The sequence below is a fragment of the Fomitiporia mediterranea genome (genome assembly GCF_000271605.1).
Source record: "Fomitiporia mediterranea MF3/22 unplaced genomic scaffold FOMMEscaffold_13, whole genome shotgun sequence".
Lineage (NCBI taxonomy): Eukaryota > Fungi > Basidiomycota > Agaricomycetes > Hymenochaetales > Hymenochaetaceae > Fomitiporia > Fomitiporia mediterranea.
The window spans coordinates 640,506-664,177 of NW_006760398.1; the positions used below are offsets into that span (position 1 = coordinate 640,506).

Below are 23,672 nucleotides of genomic sequence, written 5' to 3' on the forward strand. Positions count from 1 at the left end.
ATTTTATTAGATTACTTTTGCTATTATTAAATACATTTGTTGCGACTTTTTCGTGATGTTGGAGGAAGAAAGCATCGACGTTTATACGGACAAGGCCGACGAAAGCATGCTGGAACATGTGTATCATCTTACTGTGACTGATAGAGACATGGAACAGATTCCGGAAACCCTTTGCAATTTGTAGTCAATTAATGTATGATGCTCAAAGAAACATGTCTTTGCTCAACATGATTGTAAAATAGTATTTACTATTAATGAATGAATATACGTTTACAAGGCTGAAAATTGTTATAATAAAAGGAACTGAATCATAAAATCAGAAACAATTATTGAGTTAAATGAATCTGAATCACTGCTATGGTAGAACATAGCGGGCTGCATAAGTATTTTCAAATTCAAATGCTGATGCTAATATCTGCAACAATTACTAAGCAAACACGATGACAAAGAAGGCACGGTCCGGTCACGCGTTGCAACTTATCCCATTCCATACGACTCTCCCGAGTCTTCGGACGAAACACGTCTTATTGAGTTCCGTCCGAGATGACTTCTCTCTGCTCTCTGCTATTCTCTCTCATTCACTACTATCGTGATTCAGTCGCTTCCGTGACTGATGACCTGTCATGAAGCAGTCTACTGTGGTCCGGACTGTACAATACTTACACAACTATGTGCGAACGGCCTCGGTGACCGTGAAGGGTAATGCAACCCCGAAGGCGCATCAGAGGTCATACCATGATGAGTCATTCGGATACAGAAGGCGCCAGGAGCTTGTCCTATCAGATTGTAAGAAACGTAGCAACAATTGAAGCTTTCGAGTTATTTACTATTAGGTACTTGCATAGATACCTCTTCCCAGCTTCAGAATCGCGCGACAAATGCCCCATTACTCCGTTATGTCGATTCGATGCGGACACATGGACATCGCGCAGCACACATAGATCCGTTGGACCTATTGCAGCGTGAAGAGGTGGCGGCATTGGACCCTTCACGTTACGGCCTTGAGAATCCGAAGCAGACGTTTCCAGTAGATGGCATTGTCTGGACCAATCCGGCCGGACCAAATATGCCGTCATCAGAAGTTTGGCCACTAGAACGGATTGTATCTCACTTGCGTTCCGTGTACGTAGGAAACATTGCATACGAATTTATGCACTCTCCGTCAAAGACCGAACGATTGTGGTTCTCTCATATTCTCGAAAGTAGCGCAGTTGCGCCTCAGAATGTTCGGAGGCCGGAGGAGAAGAAGAGAATATGGGAACTCATGACCCGTAGCGAAGTCTTTGATCAATTCCTTCAAGTCAAGTTCCCCAACCTGAAGAGATATGGTCTCGAAGGTGGCGAGTCTATGCTACCAGCGATTGATACACTCTTTTCCGTTGCTTCAAAGGCAGGCGTTGAGCATATTGTCCTCGCTATGCCACACAGGGGACGCCTCAACTTGCTCACAGATTTGCTTCGATCTACTCCAGCCGCTCTTTTCCACAAGATTAAAGGAGGGAGTGAGGTTCCGGAAGACCTTGGTTATTCTGGTGACGTCATCAGTCATCTAGGTATAGGCTGGTTTCCATGAATAGACTATTAGTGTATTGTATTGACTTGGTACTAGTTGCAGCGCCGACTCTGAGTTATGGCAATACCGCACGCTCGCTCAAAGTTTCTCTTCTGCCGAATCCATCTCACCTCGGTATGTTGAAATGACATCAACAAGTCACTGGAACTCACGTTGTGCAGAGGCTGTTGATCCCGTTGCTCTTGGAAAGACTCGCGCAAAACAATTTGCACTCATCAAGGAGGCCGATCCAGATTGTAAACTCGGAGACAAAGTGATGTGTGTCCAATTGCATGGTGATGCAAGTTTCATTGGCCAGGGTGTAGTTATGGAATCTCTTGGACTGAGTATGCTTCTCTTTTATTTCTAACCGTTGCCATAGCAAATTGACTGTATCATAAGGCAATTTACCGCATTTTACGAGCGGTGGAAGTGTGCACCTAGTCGTGAAGTTAGTCTGTCTTTCCGTCTTCAGGAACGACTTCTGACGTTCTGTTATTAGCAATAAGTACGCGCGTGAAACATTGTTCAGCACCAGCTCGTTTCTTATCTTCTTATAGTATTGGATATACAACTCCGGCATCAAGCGCTCGATCATCCTTATATTGCTCGGATGTTGGAAAGATGATCAACGCACCTGTCTTGCACGTCAATGGCGATCACCCAGAAGGTTGTCATTGCTGAAAGACTCGCCATTCATTCGACTGACTTCGCCTTTTTAAATGTACAGATGTCTCACGTGCATTAGACACTGCGTTCCAGTATCGCAATGCATTCCGAAAGGTGAGAATATCCTTATGTTAAATTCCTATAGTCTAAATTCCCTTGGCAGGATATTATTGTTGATCTCTTGGTTTATCGTCGTTGGTAAAGGTTGAAGAAACTTGTTTACATTACCGTCAATGCTAATGAAACGATATGACAAGGGGACACAACGAACTTGATGAACCCGCTTTCACTCAACCAGCCATGTACCAGAATATACGGACTCGAAAGAGCGTACCAGCACTTTACGAAGACAAACTTACGGTAAGGTTATTATTCTCTTTTCAGGCTTTGGTCTCTAAGTGGGTTCCGGTAGCATGAGGAAGTGATCTCATCTGAAGATATTTCACAACTTCGATCCTCATACAAGGCACACCTGGAATCGGAACTTCAGGCAGCTGAATCATTCAAGCCCGCATTGAATACCCTTGGTGGAAAGTGGAAACAGATGGTGCTTCCAGTATCTCCCGAGGCTATTCGAGATCCAGAGACAGGAGTAGCGCTTGAAACGCTCAAAGACGTAGCACGAGCCAGTGTAGAAGCTCCAGAAGGTTTTGTAAGTGTAGGAATGTGCATTCGTCGACAATCCTAAGCTCGTAAATTTGTATCGCAGGAAATCCACCCTCGTCTGAAGAGGCATAGCAGTGCTCGGTTGAAGAGCATCGAAGCGGAGACCGGTATTGATTGGGCAACAGCCGAGGCTCGTCTCCACCTGACCTTCTCATACACAACGCTGACGCTCGAGTTAGGCAATGGCTTTTGGATCCCTCATGTTAGAGGGATATGACGTTAGGATCTCTGGTCAAGATGTTGGAAGAGGAACGTTCAGCCAACGGTGAGGTGGTTCCTATGACGTCACTGAGAATCGAACTAACCATGACGATATCAGGCATGCCATGCTTGTAGACCAACGGACCGAGAATGTCAGCGTACCTCTGAATGCTAGGTTGAACTCCGAAGGTCGACTAGAGCTTGCGAACAGTAAGTGCTAAACTCCCTTTCGGACTGTTTGACCCACTCACCAGATGTCTTAGGCTCTCTGAGTGAAATGGCAGTCCTCGGGGTGAGAATTTGTTTTACTCTCTAGCTCGATAAAGTGCCAAATTAGTATCTAGTTTGAATACGGAATGAGTTGGGAAACACCGAAACTATTACCGATATGGGAGGCACAGGTACGGATCCGATCCATTTTCATGACGTTCTTCTGTTCATCTCCGCAATTCAGTTCGGTGACTTTTTCAATGGCGCTCAAGTCATATTTGACACCTTCATATCCTCAGCGGAAAGTAAGCTAGCCTGTCCGTTGTTCCATTTTGTTCGATCCTGATGTCTTTGCCTAGCAAAATGGCTGATGCAGAGCGGTATCGTTGTATTATTACCTCATGGACTAGATGGCGCTGGTCCGGAACATTCTTCCATGCGTATCGAGCGAATGCTCCAGGTACTTCACTTCCTCTTATCGGTTGTCTTCTTAGTGACGGAATTGTCCGTGTTATCCACAGCTCACGAATGATCCGAGTGAATATAATGAAGGTGATGGGGCAAAGCGAATTAACATGCAGGTTGTATATCCAACAACACCGGCGCAATACTTCCATCTTCTCCGTCGCCAAATGAAGCGAAATTATCGTAGACCGCTCATTGTTGCCAGCCCAAAGGGTTTATTGCGCCTTCCCGTAAGCTGTTAAGATAGATTAACGCATCCCATCGTGCCTGAGAGGTGACACGCTTTCTAGGCCGCGGCGTCATCTCTTGTCCAGTTCGAGCCGAACACTCGATTCCAGCCTGTCCTCGATGATAGTGCAGTAAACGACCTTGCTGCTGTCAAGCGTGTCGTGCTTCTTTCCGGAAAGCTTTATTACGACCTTGTTAAGGAGCGGAACACACTCGGATCGGAAGATGCCAACAAGATCGCCCTAATTCGGGTTGAGGAACTCGCCCCTTTCCCGTACAAGGAACTCGAAATTATTCTACGGCACTATCGGAATGCGCGGGAATGGTGTTGGGTGCAGGAGGAGCCTCGGAATCAGGGTGCATGGTCGCACGTGTTTTCAAGGCTACTTGAAGTTCAGACGAAGGTCGGTTGCGAGGCGCGAGGAATAAGATACATCGGAAGGAAGGAAGACGTTGTTCCGGCTGTTGGTGTAGGTAAGCTCTTCAGAGAACAGCAGAGCGCCGTTCTTCGAGATGCCTTTGCCGGATTATGACCGGACATTGGTTGTTATCTCCGTACGGTGCAATATAGGAGCCTTGAGTCCCAAAAAATGACACCCACACTGTCCGATCCTGCTCAAAAGCAACTGGGTTACTTACCTGGTTCGAGGGTCGTTCAATTCATGCCTGTCTGTCTGCACCGATCTATGAGGTATGCATCCTTGAAACAAATAATTACGGATTGAACTTGGTCTACCTGATCGAACGTGGTGCTGAGCGCAAGGCTATCCGGTAATCTAATGTATGAGAAGGTTGCACGTCATTCCGCCCTTGCACGATATTCAGGGTCGAGCAGCAATTAATCGGTGACTGAGGTATCTTTGGCACCGGAGCAACGCTGCTTTGAGATCGGTCAAGGTACCGTGGATTATGTAAGCAATGGAAGTACAAGGCGTCTCTGATTGCTTCTGGACATGTTTGTTCCAATACTCAATTGATATCTCCTAATGAGATCATTTTAATAACATAGGGCCCATGTATAAATTAACGCAGACAGTATTCGACAAATTCGCTTTCTTTGGTCCACACTACCGTGTATATTATATAGGTCCGCAATAATTCTGCTGTCGCGCCACGGTGCCAGGGTCTCCTAAAATATCCGTGGTGAGTAGACGAGTATTCTATGCTGCAATGACGTGTCTGAAAACGACGTTCCTAAGATTTTGTACCATAGTATTGACCTCGAACTTCTGTTATTTGCTCATTACCCGATCCTGCGCACTCTCGTTACAAAATGTCTTCCTCGCATGGGTCAATTAACAATGAATATCTTCAATCTATCATTGATTTGGATCATATGCTCTTCACTCAAAGGCTTACTCGATTGTCCGCAATGATAGTCGTGATATACGATACCTGTAAGTGGCTTAACTGTATATGCACGGAAGTAAAACAAACCTAACGTTTTCGTCTCAGTACTCACTATGGATAGAGAAGTGGGTTTATCTTCACTTTCCACTTGAATTTCTTCTCTGAGTTCTTCGTATTAGGTAGAATTCTTTTGGGTAGGCCTTCTATTGTCGCATGCACGATATGAACTAAGGCAACTGTTCAGAAACAACGCTGGTCGTTGATCAAAGTTATCTACATGATAGTGAGTCTTTCATATTCCACGAGCAATCATATATACTCACAGCTTAATCCTCCAGAACCGATATGGAGGTTTACTCTTTCTTGTAATTGACACATGGGGTGTGTACCAACCGGTTCATCACTTTCTTTCCCCTCACCTCAGTATTGATTTTATATCTCAAGGTTCGGTCACGGATTATCGATCAGAATCATTGTGAGTAGGGAATGGTCCTATCTTTCTACCCGTTCTAAGTGACACATTTCCTTTGCTGGTTGTTTCGCCGTAGCTGTGAGTGAAAGGGCATCTCCATCGACAATTTCATACAGTACAAACCTCGGCTTTTTTAAAACAGGTAGGGCTCAAGTCTACTTTCAACAATGTACAGGTAAGAGACTTGCAATCGTCACATTATGCCCGTTTTGACTTTATACAGGCTGGATCGCTGTACTCCTTGTCGAGAGTGAGCAGCCGCTCATGTCAATTCACCAATCGTTCAAAATTAAGAATGTTTGATAGTTATCCTTATAATACGAGTGAGCTCGCTCTACGAAAGAAGTGCGTGACCTTATCTCTATCTATCACGGAGCCTGAGACACCTCCATGCGTAGGTCGCAACTCCACGATACTACTAGTGGTGCTCTTCTTCGTGCAGGCGAGTATAATGGCGGGGATCTTGATCGCATGGGATCTGGTAACCAAAAGTGAGATACAATAAAAATTGACAAGCTTCTCAACGTCTAATAGTCTCTTGGTCAGTGACCTACTTCGAAGACGTCAATGCATGTGGAAGCAAGCAGCGGCCCCCAATATGGCTCGCATTCTTCTGGTTAGCTCCAAGTGTTAAGTCACACCTGGACTTTGGTACTTCTCTGACCGGCTTTAATCTAGGCTTCCACCGATTATTACGGACTTCTTCCTCTTTGTCTTGACACTCCGCAAATCCTTGGCACTTCGTAGATTGACACCTGGGAAAGATTGGGCGGATCTACAACTTCATAAGACTCTCGTTCGCGACCAGGCTCTCTATTTCATTGGGTGAGCTTCTTCTATGACACCCCAAAACGTGTACTCATTCCGCCTGGCCACAGAATTCTCATATGTAGCGTAGCAAATATGGCATTCGTCGCGTTTCAGCCGCTCGTCATGTGCGCCGCTCTAGGTTTTGCTTTCGGGTTCCCTTGCGTCATGGGTTCGCGCATTCTCCTCAACTTGCGAGAGATCGCTCGAGAAGAAATGCGCTGTGGCCTATCGACGAGCAAGGTGCTCACTTCGATCCACTTTGCCGAGATTTCCGGTATCCAACAACGCGCGTCTCTTGACGAAGATGATACAGGATTTGAAATGGAGTCGGTACCGGAGAGCGAAGAAACGGAAGTAGCTTGAATGTTTCCGTATTGAGGAAGTCGATAGTTAACCCTTGACGTACAAAGTGTATTCACATTCCCCGCAGATGAGAAAGTAATAGAAGCGAAAAAGCACCAATGGCATTAGAAGTCAATCAATAAGGTACTTCCGTTTGAAGTAGGATCTAAGGTGGAATATCTGCCAAACTCCGAGGCCTACAAGAGCGATAAACGTATAGAAACCAAAGTTCTGAACACGTTTGTTGGTTGACTCTGCAGAAAATAGAAACATGAGCGGTGATTAGGGAACGGGAGAAGTGGATACAGACCGTTGGTACTGGAGAACCTCTGTTCCCGCCTCTTCAGGTAGTCCATCTCTTCCACAATTTCCTTGACTATGCCTTCGAGCTTCCGCATTTCCGTTTCGAGTCCAGATAGTGATTCTTGAGCGGCAATAGCACTAGGAAGGAAGATCAGCATAGTTCAAGCGAGGAATGATGACGAAGTTTACTTGTAATCAACGGCATCTGCACCAATATCGATGTCAAGGTCAATGATCCGTGAACGGCTGGGTGTATCTTCCTGAGGCTGGTCTTCGTGCAAGAGAAGGTTAGTCCTCACAGACGATTACATCGTTTAGACACGCAAATATACCTTTGTCAAGATAATTTCGGAAGCACACTCCAACCTCGCCTTCAGCATGCGCAGTAACAGCGAGTCTCGTTTCCCCGTTGATTCCCTTCTTACTGAGATACTGGTTCTTCTGTGGACTCGAATCCACGATTTCCACGTCTACGCGCTGCTTGTCTCCGCTTCCGAGGTTGGCCGTCACAATAACGAGTTGGTCAGGATGTACGCTGTTCCATATACATTTTGATGGTGGGTTCTTGTAAGCTGGAAGGTGGAATTTTATGCCGTGTGCAGGTCGTGCGAGAATTACTATGAGTGCAAGAAGGAGAATTGGTGCTGAGGAAAAGGTCGATATAGCCCGCCGCAGACATCGTGAGGTAGTTCGCGTCGTCCTCGCCATCGTTAACAGGGAGGTATGGTGGTAGTCGTCGTCGTTGCGTTTACTCAACACTGACAACGCGCTCGAGCCTCGCGTCCCAGCGTCGTGACGTGGTCAGCAACGTCACGTGCCCTAGTTTATTTCTTTACTTTTTTCATTTATTTATTTATTCTCCGGTGTCTCTCTTCTGACTGTCTAATAATTCAATCCCTACCATTCTCGCAAGCAATTGTCTGGTCCTCTTGGTACTGTGTTCCTCCAAGCCTTTTCTGTTCGGTATGATTCTGCAGCCAGTTTGACCCTGACCTCGTCAACTTCAATACCAAGTCCATTGCCTAACCATTCCCGGAACGTTATCACCCACAGCACCCGCATAATATCAATAGAATTAATTACTCGCCTTCGAGGGCCTTGATGCAGCCATCCTCAATGTCGAACACAGCAGAGTCCAAAAGATACGTAAACAAATCAGCTCCTTGATTATAATGAATCTGTGAAGACACTCGAAACTTCAGTAACTACAAATCTTATTAAGCGTTGTAGTCGCACCTGCCAACTCATTTCTTGGATGACGTCTTTACAAAATTTAGGCACAGGATAATCAAAATGAAGAGAAAAGACTACTTGCAGTTTGCGGTGGAGATTCCGACTTGTATACATGCTGCTAATGCAATTGGACCAAGAGGACAGTGAGGAGCAAGTGCAACATCGTACGTCTCAGTCATTGCAGCAATACGGTGCAGCTCGCTGATACCTCCGCAGTGAGCAACCTGTCGCACTAGAGTATTGATTTCAGATCTAGATTGAGATACACGAGACAGCATACATCTGGCTGAGCTATATCAATAGCCCTGCGTTCCAAGTAGGGTCTGAAATCGTGTCTGGTGTATAGTCTTTCCCCTACTGCAACTGGACACGAGGTCGCATGTGCCAAGTCAGCAATTTCCTCCGGCTGCGTAGGAAGCAAGGGTTCTATGTGCACTAATCTCATCTTAGTTTTTTGTAGACTTCCAATATTCCTGACCTTCAATAAATAGAGGATGGAGCGGCTCAAGCATCTTTGCAAGTTGCTTCGCCATGGGCTTGTGAAGGCGACCATGGAAATCGATGCCAACATCCAAGTCTAAGGACTTCACTTGAGCAACGTGTTCCACTGCAGCCTCAAGGACCCTTGGAGAGTCTAACCATGACATGGGTTCTAAAATTATTCCGAGAAAAAAATCAGCTGAATTCATTCATCGAAAGAAGAGCAGATTGATTCTTGACCAGCAGCATTCATCTTGACAGCGGTGAATCCTTGCGCTTTCCTATTCTTTGCACCTTCAATGACATCTGTGACATTGTCTCCGCCTATCCAGCCGTATACTCGCACACGATCGCGAACTTTACCACCTAAGAGCTGCCAGATTGGCACACCGAGTTTCTTTCCTTTGATATCCCAGAGTGCGATGTCGAGCCCTGAAAGAGCGGACTAGACCATGGATGAAATGATTTGGTGAATTTTTTTGTAGTTCTGACAAATTTACCATCAAGACTGGTCCGCCACGATAGAAGCCACCTCGATATCCATTTTGCCAAATGTCTTCAATATTATCAGCATCGGATCCAATAAAGCGATCTCTAAATTCTTGATAGACTCCCTCTACGGCTTCAGTGTGACCTTCAAGTGTACCTTCCCCCCATCCGACGATACCGTCCGTTGTCTCTACGCGTACGAATAGCCAGCGCGGCGGAACCCTGAAAGTCTACACCGGCATGTTTAGAATAGCCACTCGACGTGTCCGCCTAAACTACGTACCTCAATTGATTTGATCAAGCTTTGCGCACGGCCCTTAGTCCCCTTATCATCCATGATTGTGGAAGGCAGATAGAAAGTCCCGCCTCAAAATGCTACGCTCTCTCGAGCCCCATTTTGGTGATTATGCACGATAGTCAGGTGGCAATCACGGTCCGAACAATCATTTATCTAATTTATTTTGTCCCCAACTGCTCTTCCGACTCTCTCACAGTTTTCAAGATTCTCCGAGAATAACATGCACGGTGATGCTCTTTGAATGAGGTGGTAACAAACATAAGCAATGTTTAGGAAACTTGAATATCTGTATGTAATAAGGCGTAAGTGACTCGAACGCCGTAAGATCATATTAGCCGAGAATAGTAAACCTTTCGTGGAGTTCTGCCATTATGATTCACAACCATTTGCTCGCGAAAAAAGGCTACTGTTACTAAACACAAACCATCCCAAGCGGAGACTTGTCATTGAAGAAAACTCTTATAACGAGTAAACCCTTGTTATCCTCGCTGTAGACGCGTTTTCTGGTGATTCGTTCGAGTTAAATCCAATTAGTTGTCGTGGGTACCAGTCCTGCGTGTATTTCGCTCACTTTGATTTTTCCGTAGGCAATCTTACTCTGGCGATTCTGCGCTAGAAGTGAAGAGTACCGTCATTTCTGGGCATATTGGCACAAAGAATGAAGGGTTCTTGAGACTGTACGTCGGAAACCGAGGGCCACTATGACCTAAATTCTCGGAACTAATCCTTTCCCACTAGTGCTGTTGTCATATTGGCGAAGCGCAACTACTGTACTAGTGCTGTTGTTGGCAGCTAGTTATCCTCTCCGCGGTAACTACGACGACATGCCGAGCATATGTGGTATTGCACCTAACAAAGTCGCTCATGCTGCACTGTATACGCATCCACGGACCGTAAATCTCAGAAGAAGTGGAAGGCAAATGCATCATGTCAAGGGACACGATTCAGGTACAAAACCTATCAAATTTCACTTTCGGACTAGAAGTCAGTAGGAAACGCCGACGCCATTTGTACCTGCAGCAATGCGCTCTGTGCTTTGCGTTCTCCCACTGTGTTGATATCCTGCTATAACCGTTGCGAAGGGCCGCGACCACGGTCCCATTACTCACACACGTTCAGAGGACACGTACCATACCCGACTTCTCCCTCTACCGCGCACTTCAAATTCTGACCTTCCCGCACAATGACGTCGTCGACCATATGGCTTTCTCAGGGTGAAATGAATGCTCGTCCTGCCAGAGAAGGTTGAGAAACGGACCTTGCGGAGGTCATTGCGTTGGAATACTCCCATGGATGCCGCGTTCTCGTTCTTCGAAAACTATATTGGAGACACCTCCATCCTCCGCACGTACGTACCCCGGAGTATCTATTCACAAGACTTGCGCGCCGTTAGCTCGTTGAACAAGTATTCGTCCCCTCGATCTATGTGGAGAACTTTCTTGTCCCTGAAGGGAGCTTGCGAAACATCATCTTCATTCACCTGGCATCTTCGTGGCTAGCTAGCGTGCTTCGCGAGGAAAACTTAAGCCTAGGATGCTTCCAACGCGTCATAGTCGTACCCAAGAAGCTATCGCCATTGTATATGATGTTCCCGCTGTACATTAGCTCGTCCGCACTTATCAGAAGGAATTGAGTAGCGCCCACGGCTTTTCGGGACGTATTGCCCAGACCAGACCGATCTTCGTTCATTCCAATGCCGATTAAAATTACACAATTTCATAACAGCCTACTGGGGTGAAGCATTATGAACATCGTGTATCGCATAGGCGAAACTCTGATGTATTCGGCAGATCGAGCTCTCGGAACAATCCATCCGGTCCTCCGAATCAATGCCGCATGCACTTGCTCCAGGCCTGTGGACGAGCCCTCAGGAATACGTTATGTTACTCAACTTGGAATGTTAACCCAGCATGAGCCGAAATATCTTGAGGTGGGGTGTCGTCATCAATGTCTTTCACATTTGTTGTAGCATGCAAAGAGGAAAAAGGTATGGAAAGAAAGGATCGAGATTGCAAGCTAATCAATACTGGTAATTCTCCTTTATAAACGGCGTTTACGACAGATTATTTCAGCTTCCAAGACGCTATGTAAGATTGGTGTTTGGCGGGCAAAGAAGTGGTTACCGATCAATTTGCGCATTAAGGAAGCCGTCAATACTACATTGGGGACGAGGAGGCCGCTCTTCTCGCATTTCTGTTGTGCATCTAGACCAGTATTTGTGTTATTTTGAGCAGCCTTCCTCTAAAGTCTGTCTTTCACCTCACGTTCTCCAAACTTTCTCAAGCATCTTACTGAATATTTCCGGTAGCCGATCCGTTCTTGTGTTCTCAGTGCCTGTCCGAACGTTGTCAAAGAGGTAGGTGAGAATATCCTACAGCGCAGTGGCCCATAATACACGCAATTGCGTCAACATCGCTTTGGAATAGCAGTCCTTTAAACTCCATTTAGCGATAGCTTTTCCTCAATAGGAAACTCATCGGAAAAACTGTCGGACTGCGAAAGCAGAAGGTATTTGTGCATTCAACGTCCTCCTGTAGGTCTAAAACTAGTATTTTTCTAGAAATTGCACAACGAGGAACGGCCGTTGGAGAAGCAGAAGAACACTTTGAGCAACGCGCAACGACCGTAGCTAACCCCAAACCAGAAAAAAACACATTTATTAAAATGTATCGAAGCTGGCGTTCCCGTGCAGCACGGGACTGCTAAACATCTGGAACTTTTCTTCGACGTCTGATGTTTTCGCTCGTTTCCCTTGGTACCTTTGCTTGTAGAAAGGACCCTCGCACTGACGGGCCGTGCTCCTCATTCATAATGAAGAGCCCGAGGCTAACGACTTTAGAGGTAAAAGTGTACGCGACTATCCAAAGAAGAATTGTACGAATGCTTCTTTGTTTCACTATCATTGATGTATACAATTACGGACATCAGTTGGATTGCACTCAACACAGATTGTAGCGATTGCAAATTTGCATATCAGTACTACATTGGCGGTTAACGACGGCTACATGGATGTTCAGCATGCTTTCGACTCTCGCAGAAGCAAGTTTCAATCACTTCTTTAACGATTGTATTGGCGGAGTGGGTTATAAATTCCTATACGTTATCTAATGTAGTACCTGAGAATGGGTGAGTAAGCAAGAATCTCAAAATTAGTTATCTAACTTCGAGATCTAGTCCAGGTGCATCGATTTGGCTTGTATTTTCGGCTATTAGCACTGAAAGCAACCGCTATGACGCACGATCTGCTCACTACACCGATTTGAATGAGGTAGCAGGCCCCTGTAAGATGGATCCAAAGCAGCCGAGTTCACTATTGGCAGCCTCTATCACTTCCCATCTCCCGGAAAAGTGCCCAATCGATACCGCAACCAAACACAACTGAGGAAGCCTCCGAAGATGCGGCCTTCAAGATACTGGATGCTGAAGAGTGGAGACGGTTGATAATTATTCCGACCGTCGCAATTGCATGCTGCTATATTCCGAATTTACACGATGCCTTAGCAAGATGCGGCGATTTTGAGAAGACATCGGGTGCATTTTGCTCCTCGCGCGATACTTGCTGCAAACTCAGATACGACTTTGATAAACGACATAGTTAGTGGCGCATCAAGTCCCGTGTTCAATATTGCCGTGATGCCTGCAGCTCCGAGCCAATACAAACACTCTACACAAGAACACGTCGTCGGGAGTACTTCGATGTTATTAGTTTTGGAGCTGTTTACGTGCTTCTAGTTCTGAATGAGAAATACGAAGACAAGACCTCGGAAAATGCCTATGGCTTTGCGGAGCCAAGATCCAGTTATTACAAAACTGTGAATAAGAATAGAGATGCATACTGTAAAACATGATCCGGACCGTTTGGTGTTTTGTACCTCCTGTAACAGGACATAGGAAAGGATTAAGTGCAAATGAAATGCTGCAATGCAATGAAGGCTCATACAACTAAAATGCAATGCACTGCAATACAAATGTGTATCAGTTGTTCGCCGAGGTTGACAACTTCGCTTCAATTATGTACTCGCATTACAGGTATGGCCGATACGAGTACTTGTGCTAGCGCGCTTGCAACAAGAACAAAACAATGAACAATAAACGAACCGGACCAGATGGACTCACAACCTTACGGCAATAAGCGGGTATCGGCGGACAAAGTATTCCTCAGAAATATATCTCCGAGCATATGGTTGTGCACAGCTAAGCGTGCGAACACGAGTTCGACGACCTTCAGGAAATACAGTAAAAAGGGACAAAATAAACTCATACACCACACGCGTAAAACATGTTGCACTGCTCCACGACGACACAGAAGATCAAGAGCTCGAAATAAATGAATAGGTAATGTGACCGCGAGAAACTTACGCGAGGTGCACGAGGCACGCGATCAACTTAATTCCTTGAACTTTATTTTCTTTCAACTTTACACATTGCCGAATTTCTGGCTTGGCGCTTTTTCTGCAGCGTTCTCATCCCCGCACGCGTACTGGCATTATTTACCAGAATATCTACAAAATAGGTGTGTCAATACTGCGGCGTTTGCGGCGCATTGTCGTGTATGCCACTATTCTCCGATTCTGGGCATCCCATGGTAGTTTATCACGCCTGGAATGTGTTTCGATGGAAAAAGAGGCGCTCTTCATGTATCGTGAATCTCGCCGATAGTCGGCGACCGCGCCGAGCAGATTGGGCGGTTCTGGATTGCGCCGCACCCTACACACGCGCGCACTTCGGACCGTAACAGCGAAGGCTGCGACAGAAATGCGAGACCGCCATCGGCAACCGAAGGTCCTAGGAAACATTTTCATCCAAACGGCTCGCGTGCATGCTCTTCCGCACCATCTCCGACTCCCGAGACGCACCATCAGCACCGAAACGCTTCTCATGTTCCGTTCTCTACCGTAAAACTGCGCGACTAGACAAGACGGCAAAACAGAACGCTCTCGCCATGTGTAGCCTGCTGTACTCTGCCGTTCTCTATGCTGCGTATATCCACCGCACCAGCCCCGCCTAGCGCCCAGACTTAGACTTGTCAATTGAAATCAGGGCCCGAAGAGAAAATTGTCTCCAAATGTGAATTGATGAAGGAGACTCGGGGCACGTGTCGTTCTCATGTCGATCCCTTGCGGGGGTCCGAAGTTCCGGACGGCCGGGACAATCCCCCGAATCTCCGAGGCTGTGACTGTCGGATCCGGAGGTTGAGCTTATCCTTACGACAATTGCCTGCTCGTTTACTTGTCTCGCCGCCGGCTGCCGCTTATTCTCAACATACGAAGTTAGCCGAGTTCGAAAGTTTCTCGTTCGCTGCGTGAAGTCGCGTAAAGAGCTCCCCTGAGGAAAAAGAAGGACAGAATCCAGTCGCGAAAAATATTTCAGAACTGAATTTCAAGCTGAGAAAACGATATTCCTGGTCGATTTCCATTTTATTTTTTCCAATTGTCCGCCTTCTATCTTTTCGCCGAGGAACCACTCATGCATTTAAACAGAGCTTTTTTCCCAGAGACGAGCAAACATCAGAAGGTAAGACGGAATGGACGAGAGAAGACGCAGGTTCTTAGCTGTACAATCAAGACCATAACAGAACCTGTACTGATGCCTTGTGTTCTTGTTCAGATAACACCTTGAGCTAACGCGGGAAACCTCCAATGCTCGTGACCATTAGACCGATTCTCGCGGGACAAAGCGAACAACAGATCAATTCACTAAGCCCTTCCCTTCTCACTTGCCTTGCTTCTCATGAACCTCTCCAACTTAAACGCAATTCATTAACCCAATCACCTCTCCGTCTCTCACCACGGATGCAGAGTCTATTTTGTTCCGCTAAAGGTATTGTATACCATGGGAAACGATAATGGGCGGGGAAGAGACCTTGCAGTGCTAACCAATGCGAGGGGTTCGGCTGGTGCCTCCCTGCCTCCCTTCTGATCCGTCCTCTTACTCGTACTAGAACCACTAGCCAAATCCGCTCCGTCCTGTCAGATGGTGTCCTCGCACGTATTCGCGCATCCGCGCCGAGGTCCGCCTAGTCTGCAACAGCACCCCAGCTTGAAGTTCAAGATAAGCGTTGGTACAGGAACGAAAGGTACGGGCGCAGGAATTTAACTGAACAGGATGTTTAAAATTGACTAGAGAAGACTAGTTCTTCCTATTTCGCGCCGCTCTTCCCGCCAAACGGAACACACCATAAAGATACTCGACAGGACACACTGGATCTTTCATATCTCCTTCTTTCGTGGTCCAGGCCAGAATGCAGTGTATGGAGCCCAGACCGCTCAAAGATACTGTTGAGGATGAATGGCGACGGAAATACGCACCAAGTACCAAGGACCAAGTATCAGAGAACAGAAATATTCAACTTCAAAGTATGAATCCGAGTGGAGCTGAAGCTCGGTATTAACGTTAGCAGAAGTTGGAGAACACAAGAACAGAAGTGTTTACCAAACACTGGTACTTCGGGCCGGCACACGTTTGTATTTTGAGCGTGCCACTATGGCTGAGGGGAAATGCATATTCATAATGCATTTAGATATTAGGGTGAGTGAAATGCCTGTAGATTGAGCAAATGAGATTGCATGCACAGCACGATAATTTATAAACGGGGTCGATACAACTTAGAGTGATAAGCGCGCCCTAAATCAAAAATCTCGTAACGATCAGCAGTTCAAGAAATAACATAGTTTAGGCACGTTGCACCGAAACACCGAACTCGGAATCGTTGTCCTTCTTCCACTCCTTCAAGTTTCAACACTTCCGATCTCTCCAACTTCAGCTTCTGTGAAAGAGAATCAGACAAGCGATGGCGCGTTCAGTGGTGCATCGAGCGCAACTAAAAACAACCCTTCATCCTAAGCAACCTTAGCCAATGTATTCGTATCAAACGCCCACCTCGTTGCAACGTCCAACAAAAAGCTTTCATTGGATGCTTACAAGCAAGCACCTGACGCCAAGAACCTAACACATGTCGGTCCCGTGTTTCCGTGTTCCAGTATCTCTTCCTGTGAACACTTACGGAAAGCACTAAACATAACTTTTATGCAATTCCAAATATTCACATTCATCGAAACCGCTGATCCATCTCAATCCAAGCCCACCAAACTTGCCCAAAGAAGAACTTCCAATTACCAAATGCCGATACGACCCAGAGTTATAAATTTGAATTTCAAAACACGTTTTCTGTCCAGACTTTACCCTTCTTCGACCTTCAAGATCCTGGCTAATCTCGTAAACAGGAGAGTCAGGAGGAGGAAAAGTGAAGAGTTTCGGCAACTTGCGCGAAAAGTGATTGTAATCCCGCAGCGTTTCTTCTTAGGAGATTCAGAAGTAACGAACACATGTTATTCGTATTCTCACATTCGCGCTTTCGATCGGTCCGTCTATCTTACGGTCGAGTCGGCATTCTGAAGGTAAAGGAAGGCACTAGTAGTAGTTAAATTCAATCCAGGAAGAAAAGCCGCCTCGAAAACCGGGAAACAGGCCAACGCGCATAGAACTATAGAACTTATGCAAACAAGAAAAGAAGGCAGCAAACAAGTACCACGAGGGACAAACGGAGGGAGATAAGCCTACCTCTTTGCCCTCCTCTTTCTCCTGCTCAATCTCGGATCATAGCTTTAAAGAAGCACAAGCAAGGACGAAAAAACCCGTCTCACAACGTGTATAGCCATGCGAGGGTGTACAGATGACACATAAACGCGATTACTATTCAAAAGACTCCGGTCCCGTGCTTATGTCCCGTGCTCGTGGTTTGCGAGGGAAGAGCGCGGGAAGAAGAAAAGATAACCAAATTGCGGGTACCTTGCACCTAGCGTCCAGTTATCTTACCTTATTTTCAAACCAAAATCCTGGAGATTCTGAGTCATCAAACGAGTAAGTATCAGTGCATACAATCACTGCACACGTAATCATATCTTTATATTATATTAATGTATTAATCAGGTATGAAATATTTAGCATTAATATACGCTTAAAGCCAAAGTCATGAATATAACAAGAACGATTAATAAGAATTCTAATATTGAGAGATCCAAGTTTAATCCGAAACTCCGAACATTTCAGGTGTGCATTTATTCTGAGGCTACCCTTTCCGACTTCAAGGGGTGGCACTCACATCATCTGCACAAGAAGCCTTATAATGTCCGCTACATCGGTAAGGGCAGTTACACACTAGCGGAGCCATTCACGAAGATAACACACGAGGGAGGGACAGCGGACACGACCCCAGCTAAACCCATGATCTATCTATCCTAATTAGTTGCAAACGACCCGTCGGTGATCACAAGCCCCTCTCAGATCCACAGAATTCGGGAATCGCGAAGCTCTAAAGATCTGATATTTTTGGGTCACACGGAGACGGAGTACGGGAGTGCGAGTGTATGACTACTAACTAGCTTGAGTGTGAGTCATCATGCGACTCATCACTTTGACATCGAAGGTGCGTGACTACTTCTTATATATAGCTCAATCTTCTATTTTGAAGGAAGTTGACTCTTCCGACTCTGGTCAAGTGTTTCCCCGCATGCTGATCGTGCTCCAGTGCTCCATCTCTTCGATGAGGGTCCCCATCAAAAGAGTCTTGGCGCTTGAACCGTTGTTAATTTCTGCTTAAGGAGATTGCGAGAGGTCATGTTACTGCTTAAACATGTTGCAAACAACATGTGCAGGTCATCTGTAACAAAAAACGATAATCCAGAAGACTGATGAATCCAGATGGTCGAAGATGTCCGGTCAAACACTATCTTCTGTTCACGGCATCCCTACGCACACAGACACAGTCTGTGCGGTAGAAGGTAGACGGTGAACAGATTTACGTGTAATGCCAGGTATTAATCACACACGCGTGCCTTCCGTCCACCGTATCGTCCCAATCCTAACTGAAAAGCCACGCAGATATACAGTAAGGTATAGACGAAGGTTCAAGATGCTAGATAGACATGTTCTTGTGTTCGAATAGCACACAGCTGACTCACATCGACCTCGGGTTTACGTGGCTAGTGCCTTCAATACATGCGTTCGTCTTCCGTTCCTGTCTATGCTTGAGATTCCTCCGTCAGTCATCAGTCATCATGAACCTCTAGAGAAGCTAGGTAAGAGCTCGCAAGTGAGAGTCTGATACTCCTTAATCCCGATAATCGTACCATATCGTATCGCATCATACCTTCACCTAATCCAATCCAAATCCCAGGAAAACAAGACAACATCCAGTCATTCAGGTAAAACGTGCTTAGCCAAAAAGAACGTACGGAGTAAGGCCCGTACCAAATCCAACTCCATACAAATCCCAAATTTCAAATTTGGAAAAATCGACATATGATGAAGTCCGCAAATCCGAGATCCGTTGGTAATGATTCCCAGCCAACCCAGGCCACACGTCACGCAATCCAGTTCGGTCCAGTGCTCTGAACGGTTTTCGACGGCATACGTAGACAGTCATACGAAAGTTGAGTCAGACTTGCTTGTTTCATAATAAGGGGTACACGTATGCCAAGCGAGCCTAGTCTAGCCTTCCGAGGTTGATTTCCGTTTGTCTTCTCCCGCATTTCGTAGAGAGTTCTCAAGACGTGTATAGCATGTAGCGTAACGAGACGGCGTCGTCAACTCGGGACTGTGTTGATCACAAGAGAGACACCTAGAGACGGCCCGAGGTCATCCTGCGCGTAACTCGCATCCGTGTTAAACAGGGGTAGCTTCGTTGGTAATTATTAATTGATACTTGATACTTGTTCCGAAAGACCCATTGTGGCATAGAAAAGATCCTAGGCATTGACCTTACGGCTCACGGTTTTTCACGGCATGCGGCTCGCGGTTCTCGGTTCTCGGTTTTACGGTTTTCGACGGCACGCGAACGATTACTGCGCAGGGAAACGAAACAGCCGAGGCAGAAGGATGAGACTGTGCACACTAAAAGAATCAAGAGCACACTAGTTGATCAGCAATTAATCATTGTACCACTTGTACCACTTTTAATAGATTCGGATTTCCTTCTTTTTTTTCTCGATTTGGTGGCACGTGAGTCGTAGCCAAAAAGGAGCACGGCCACATACCTGCACGAAAAAATAATTAACCGAAAAAGAACAGCCAAATCAGCCGCATCAGACAAAAATATCAAAAACAAGAGAGAACAGAACATTATTACTCACCAAAATTCCACAACCCATAACCCAAGACTCAAGGTACAAATTCAAAGCTCCGTCTCGGTATTACGTGTCAACACTCAATCTCCTCGTCCTTCCTCTTCCTTTGAATCTATCCATCTATCTACCATTCCTCTCGTCGGGATCAGTTAGGCAGATAGTTAATGAAATGACGGACCATCTGACGCATCAGGGGGGTTAAGTGGTACGGCGCGAGGACTAACATTGTAACAAAGTTCATATCGATCATGAACAGAGAGTTCTACGAGAAGTTAATTGGGACGCCGCAGACGTAGAGAAAGACCCGGTGTCCGCGTACACGCAACTCAATGACCAGCAAACTCACCGGTACGAACAGCGAGGAAGTCAATTGACTCAATATAGTCCAATACAGTTATACACTTACGAGGTCAGGAGCACTCGGCGGAATCAGAACGCACGGCGCGCGCGACTTCATTCATTCATTCGTCATCCCCTGCTTCGCGGTGAGTCAGACAGTCAGAGGTCAGACAGCACTCAACTCCGAAGAAGGGGTTGGTATAGGCTTAGAGCTAGAGCTAGAGCCTACGTGAGGTACGTGTCGCGTCACGTTCCACCTCTTATTGGTGTTCCATCCTTCGAGAAGGAAGGGAACCAGGTAGCGTGAACCCATGAGCAGCAACCAAATAAACAACATTTTCAGATTTCAGAGAAAGAGTTTCCGAGAATAAGTATTCACAATACAAATCGCCCAACCTGGTCACACAAAAACACGAGCAAGTCGTCTGAACAAGATCCCAAGACCCAAGATTTATCGAACGAATGAATGAAAGAAGGTAAGAGGCAAGTTACCCTTCGTAGTAGTTCGTACACGTATCGCCAATATTAAATTATTAATGGTCTCGTGAGCGTGCGACCAACCCATTCATCGGTCTTTCGGCGATCAGCAGATTTACTCCTCCACTCTATTAAGCAGACGCACATCACTTTCATACATACATACAGTACTCCCAACCCATCAGACAACTCGAAGAATAGAAGTCCTCATAACCTACCCATAAGCGCAACAATATACGGAGAGAAGACAAGCTTTCAGTTAGTTTATAGAGGCATGAGACCAACTCTCATAGGCTCGTAGCTATACAATATCACAATGTCGTGAACATTGGACCGTAATTGGATAGGATTGGCATACATACAAATACGCACGAGGACAGAGAGAAGAGGGTTGCCTTACACTCAAGAGAACGAGGGTCAAAGACGGTGACCACACCTAATAGGCTCACACAGAATCATCTGGGTCAGTCGGACAGGGTAGTGTCAAGAGTCAAGACCAAGAACTTCAAGAAGCTATTCGAACGAGAAGATCGAGACGAGTGCAAAAAAAGAAGAAGACATGGCTAGCGTTATGTCAAGACGAGTGCAATTCATCGAGGAAGGAAAAAGCCCAGAGCCAAAGCTTCATATATCATTAATATATAATAATAACAATAACATCGTAAATAAATAACGCTCCTTAACAAGCGCCAAAAAACTGAAACTCAAGGCGGATCAAATGAAGAAAATGAAAAAGGCTCGTCGTCGAAGACATACTGGGGGTCCGCTTTTCCCTATTGACGTGCGGTCCTGCGGAGTTTGAAAACTTACCAAACTAAGCGGCAAACTAAGCAGTAAACTGATAGACAAGTGTCCGGGTTAAAATTGTCCTTGTAGAAAAGGTTTTCTGCTCCCCACATGTATTTTAAATTGACAAAAAATATGAATAGCATTAAAAAGATGATAAAGAAACTTTTTACAGAAGGAATTTTGATTTTATTAGAAACTAGCTAAAATATAACTGTTTTACACTCCAAATCAACTATATCTTGAGCAATAATTTTCTTCTGACAAAATCCTTCTGTAAATCTTTTAATAATGATTTATTTTGATTTATAGTAATGTTTTTGTGTGAATTAACTGACCTCTGCATGAGGAATGAAATAAAGAATGAGGCCAGAATGGCTGTAGTCACACATTGTCACAGAGAATTTGGCTGATATTTTGTCACACTCGCGTCGTTCCTTTGCAATAGACTGCTGATCACTACTGATTCACTTGTAGCTTACACTTTACTTTAGCCAAATAAATTTCTGTATAACATTTCTCTCAAGTATAACACATGAATTGTATTAATAAGTATAACATGTATCAATATACTCTTTTAATATTGATTTTTTTATGACTACTGATTTTTCAAGTTAAGTATAAGCAAGGCGGACACTTTGATCACCACATTTCGGCTTAAAATGGCAAATTTTCAAAGTCCGCTCGACCGCGTCTCACAACCGAAAAGCGGACCCCCAGACATACACAAACACAGATACATGGCTAGATTCACATACGCTCAACCCCCACCAGAGAGAGAGTCTCCAGATCTCCCCCGGAAATTAAAACGAAACACGAAAACAAGGCTATTGACCGACGAAATGAAAAAGAACGTTGTCGAGAACACAGAGACACAGAGACACAGAGATACATAAATAGATTCACGTACACTCAAACCCCACCCGAAGACCTCTCACGAAACACGAAACACAAAATGAAAACTGAAAACTGAAAAACAGATCTAGAGGTATACTGTAGTTTATCAACCTTCGAAATGAAAAAAAGAACACCATACAACACAGAAAGAGAGATACATAGCTAGATTCAGATTCACGTACGCTCAAGACCCACCAAAGCCTTCTCGGGGTTCTCTCTCCCTCGAGGCAATGCCGAAATTAATTAATAAAAATAAAAAATAAGCAGACCAGACGGAGGTAGGTAGGTTGAGTGAAGATCGTCGTCGGGCCTTCGTAGTCAACACATCCACATCCACATTAAAAATTAAAAAAATTTAATGGAGATTAGACGGAATTAGGATTGTGGAATTGCAGATTGTGGAATTGCAAGCAAGAAGTCAATGATGATGAAGTTGTTGAGACGCAATGATACACTTAACATATTAATTTTGTCATTAAGACATTAAGACAATTACCAGCCACCACCACCATCGTCCTCGGCAACGTCATCGCCCGTCTCCTCAGGAACAAAGAACGAGGGATCGAGAGAGAGAGAGATGATATTTGTGATTGTGATAGATAGACGCTGGGCTGGGACGTCGGTGCCGGTGGCGCAAACAAGGCAAGGCACACACATACGATCGGGAGCAGAGGCGAGCGCTGGCGTTCGGCATCTTCAGTCGACGATGGACGACAGTAGATGGTGGATGGTCTTCTTATTTGAGTTTTTATTTTCTGATGGTACGACGGACGCGGCCGCGTTCAATGGAATCGTATTGGATAGAGGATATAGGAGGGTAGAGCAGGAGGAGCTCGGTGTCCCAGGCTGTCATTGTCATTGTCATTTATAGGGCGTTAACACCGACGGTATAACATATGTGTACATGGGCTTTGTCGAGTTGCGGACATCCCTATCCTTGGCTATTCCAAATTTCCAATCAGACAGGTTATTTTTTCGATTATTCGATCGAGGGTATTCTGTGTTCTGTTCTGTTCTGTCTGTCTGTCAGAATCAGAATTAGAGCAGAACAGAACGATAAGGAAGGGGAGAGAGGGTGAGGGTGTACGGCAGCAAGAGTAAAATCCGACGAAAAAGAAGAAAGGAAATTAGCGCGCGTACGGGTTACGTCGGGAACGACTCAAGAGAGCGAAGGGCGAGCGCAATGCGCACCCAGGGAAACAAAGAAACAGAAAAGAAAGGAATTCAAGAAGGTTACAGGCTTAGTGGCTACCGGCTACTGTCTGGTGGCACTAGTGTATC

At 45.6% G+C, this 23,672-nt stretch overlaps 8 protein-coding genes across 8 annotated transcripts; 5 read left to right on the forward strand and 3 right to left on the reverse strand.

Moving 5' to 3' along the window:
• Positions 1 to 589: 589 nt before the first annotated feature.
• On the forward strand, positions 590 to 7,048 carry FOMMEDRAFT_142811 (dehydrogenase E1 and transketolase domain-containing protein 1). Its single transcript, XM_007270452.1, has 32 exons — positions 590 to 786; positions 846 to 1,553; positions 1,610 to 1,687; positions 1,735 to 1,899; positions 1,955 to 2,003; positions 2,107 to 2,222; positions 2,283 to 2,335; positions 2,385 to 2,419; positions 2,479 to 2,581; positions 2,634 to 2,873; positions 2,931 to 3,017; positions 3,067 to 3,152; positions 3,207 to 3,298; positions 3,352 to 3,380; positions 3,433 to 3,489; positions 3,543 to 3,603; positions 3,658 to 3,758; positions 3,820 to 3,993; positions 4,054 to 5,134; positions 5,191 to 5,388; positions 5,447 to 5,466; positions 5,521 to 5,535; positions 5,586 to 5,624; positions 5,680 to 5,722; positions 5,786 to 5,818; positions 5,956 to 5,988; positions 6,037 to 6,063; positions 6,120 to 6,158; positions 6,212 to 6,304; positions 6,360 to 6,429; positions 6,492 to 6,638; positions 6,692 to 7,048. Exons 1-19 carry the CDS (start codon positions 624 to 626, stop codon positions 4,522 to 4,524), a joined length of 2,868 nt encoding a protein of 955 aa, XP_007270514.1. The 5' UTR covers positions 590 to 623; the 3' UTR covers positions 4,525 to 5,134; positions 5,191 to 5,388; positions 5,447 to 5,466; positions 5,521 to 5,535; positions 5,586 to 5,624; positions 5,680 to 5,722; positions 5,786 to 5,818; positions 5,956 to 5,988; positions 6,037 to 6,063; positions 6,120 to 6,158; positions 6,212 to 6,304; positions 6,360 to 6,429; positions 6,492 to 6,638; positions 6,692 to 7,048.
• Positions 7,049 to 7,190: 142 nt separating this feature from the next.
• FOMMEDRAFT_23093 (enolase C-terminal domain-like protein) lies at positions 7,191 to 9,834 on the reverse strand. Its single transcript, XM_007270298.1, has 12 exons — positions 9,754 to 9,834; positions 9,482 to 9,700; positions 9,222 to 9,426; positions 8,980 to 9,153; positions 8,782 to 8,927; positions 8,584 to 8,725; positions 8,505 to 8,530; positions 8,356 to 8,446; positions 7,601 to 8,290; positions 7,458 to 7,539; positions 7,276 to 7,406; positions 7,191 to 7,219 (listed from the first exon to the last, which is right to left on the reverse strand). Exons 1-9 carry the CDS (start codon positions 9,805 to 9,807, stop codon positions 8,166 to 8,168), a joined length of 1,182 nt encoding a protein of 393 aa, XP_007270360.1. The 5' UTR covers positions 9,808 to 9,834; the 3' UTR covers positions 7,191 to 7,219; positions 7,276 to 7,406; positions 7,458 to 7,539; positions 7,601 to 8,165.
• A 534-nt stretch (positions 9,835 to 10,368) lies between these two features.
• On the forward strand, positions 10,369 to 10,918 carry FOMMEDRAFT_142814 (uncharacterized protein). The gene is made up of 2 exons (XM_007270453.1): positions 10,369 to 10,445; positions 10,507 to 10,918. Exon 2 carries the CDS (start codon positions 10,593 to 10,595, stop codon positions 10,758 to 10,760), a length of 168 nt encoding a protein of 55 aa, XP_007270515.1. The 5' UTR covers positions 10,369 to 10,445; positions 10,507 to 10,592; the 3' UTR covers positions 10,761 to 10,918.
• Positions 10,919 to 10,953: 35 nt separating this feature from the next.
• On the forward strand, positions 10,954 to 15,074 carry FOMMEDRAFT_170533 (uncharacterized protein; the record flags this gene model as incomplete). Its single annotated transcript, XM_007270454.1, has 7 exons — positions 10,954 to 11,698; positions 12,806 to 12,894; positions 12,943 to 13,036; positions 13,089 to 13,362; positions 14,428 to 14,663; positions 14,719 to 14,793; positions 14,850 to 15,074. Exons 1-7 carry the CDS (start codon positions 11,513 to 11,515, stop codon positions 15,072 to 15,074), a joined length of 1,179 nt encoding a protein of 392 aa, XP_007270516.1. The 5' UTR covers positions 10,954 to 11,512.
• Positions 15,075 to 15,600: 526 nt separating this feature from the next.
• On the forward strand, positions 15,601 to 16,130 carry FOMMEDRAFT_170534 (uncharacterized protein; the record flags this gene model as incomplete). Its single annotated transcript, XM_007270455.1, has 3 exons — positions 15,601 to 15,664; positions 15,710 to 15,844; positions 15,892 to 16,130. The coding sequence occupies 3 exons, from the start codon at positions 15,601 to 15,603 to the stop codon at positions 16,128 to 16,130; spliced, it is 438 nt and encodes a 145-aa protein (XP_007270517.1).
• A 2,667-nt stretch (positions 16,131 to 18,797) lies between these two features.
• Positions 18,798 to 19,709, reverse strand: FOMMEDRAFT_23097 (uncharacterized protein; the record flags this gene model as incomplete). Its single annotated transcript, XM_007270299.1, has 2 exons — positions 19,002 to 19,709; positions 18,798 to 18,922 (listed from the first exon to the last, which is right to left on the reverse strand). Exons 1-2 carry the CDS (start codon positions 19,190 to 19,192, stop codon positions 18,919 to 18,921), a joined length of 195 nt encoding a protein of 64 aa, XP_007270361.1. The 5' UTR covers positions 19,193 to 19,709.
• A 43-nt stretch (positions 19,710 to 19,752) lies between these two features.
• FOMMEDRAFT_23099 (uncharacterized protein) lies at positions 19,753 to 20,715 on the forward strand. The gene is made up of 5 exons (XM_007270300.1): positions 19,753 to 19,802; positions 19,899 to 20,016; positions 20,071 to 20,233; positions 20,299 to 20,554; positions 20,611 to 20,715. Exons 3-4 carry the CDS (start codon positions 20,222 to 20,224, stop codon positions 20,536 to 20,538), a joined length of 252 nt encoding a protein of 83 aa, XP_007270362.1. The 5' UTR covers positions 19,753 to 19,802; positions 19,899 to 20,016; positions 20,071 to 20,221; the 3' UTR covers positions 20,539 to 20,554; positions 20,611 to 20,715.
• Positions 20,716 to 22,237: 1,522 nt separating this feature from the next.
• Positions 22,238 to 23,178, reverse strand: FOMMEDRAFT_142817 (uncharacterized protein). The gene is made up of 2 exons (XM_007270456.1): positions 22,852 to 23,178; positions 22,238 to 22,701 (listed from the first exon to the last, which is right to left on the reverse strand). The coding sequence occupies exon 1, from the start codon at positions 23,046 to 23,048 to the stop codon at positions 22,884 to 22,886; it is 165 nt and encodes a 54-aa protein (XP_007270518.1). The 5' UTR covers positions 23,049 to 23,178; the 3' UTR covers positions 22,238 to 22,701; positions 22,852 to 22,883.
• Between the last annotated feature and the right edge of the window lie 494 nt (positions 23,179 to 23,672).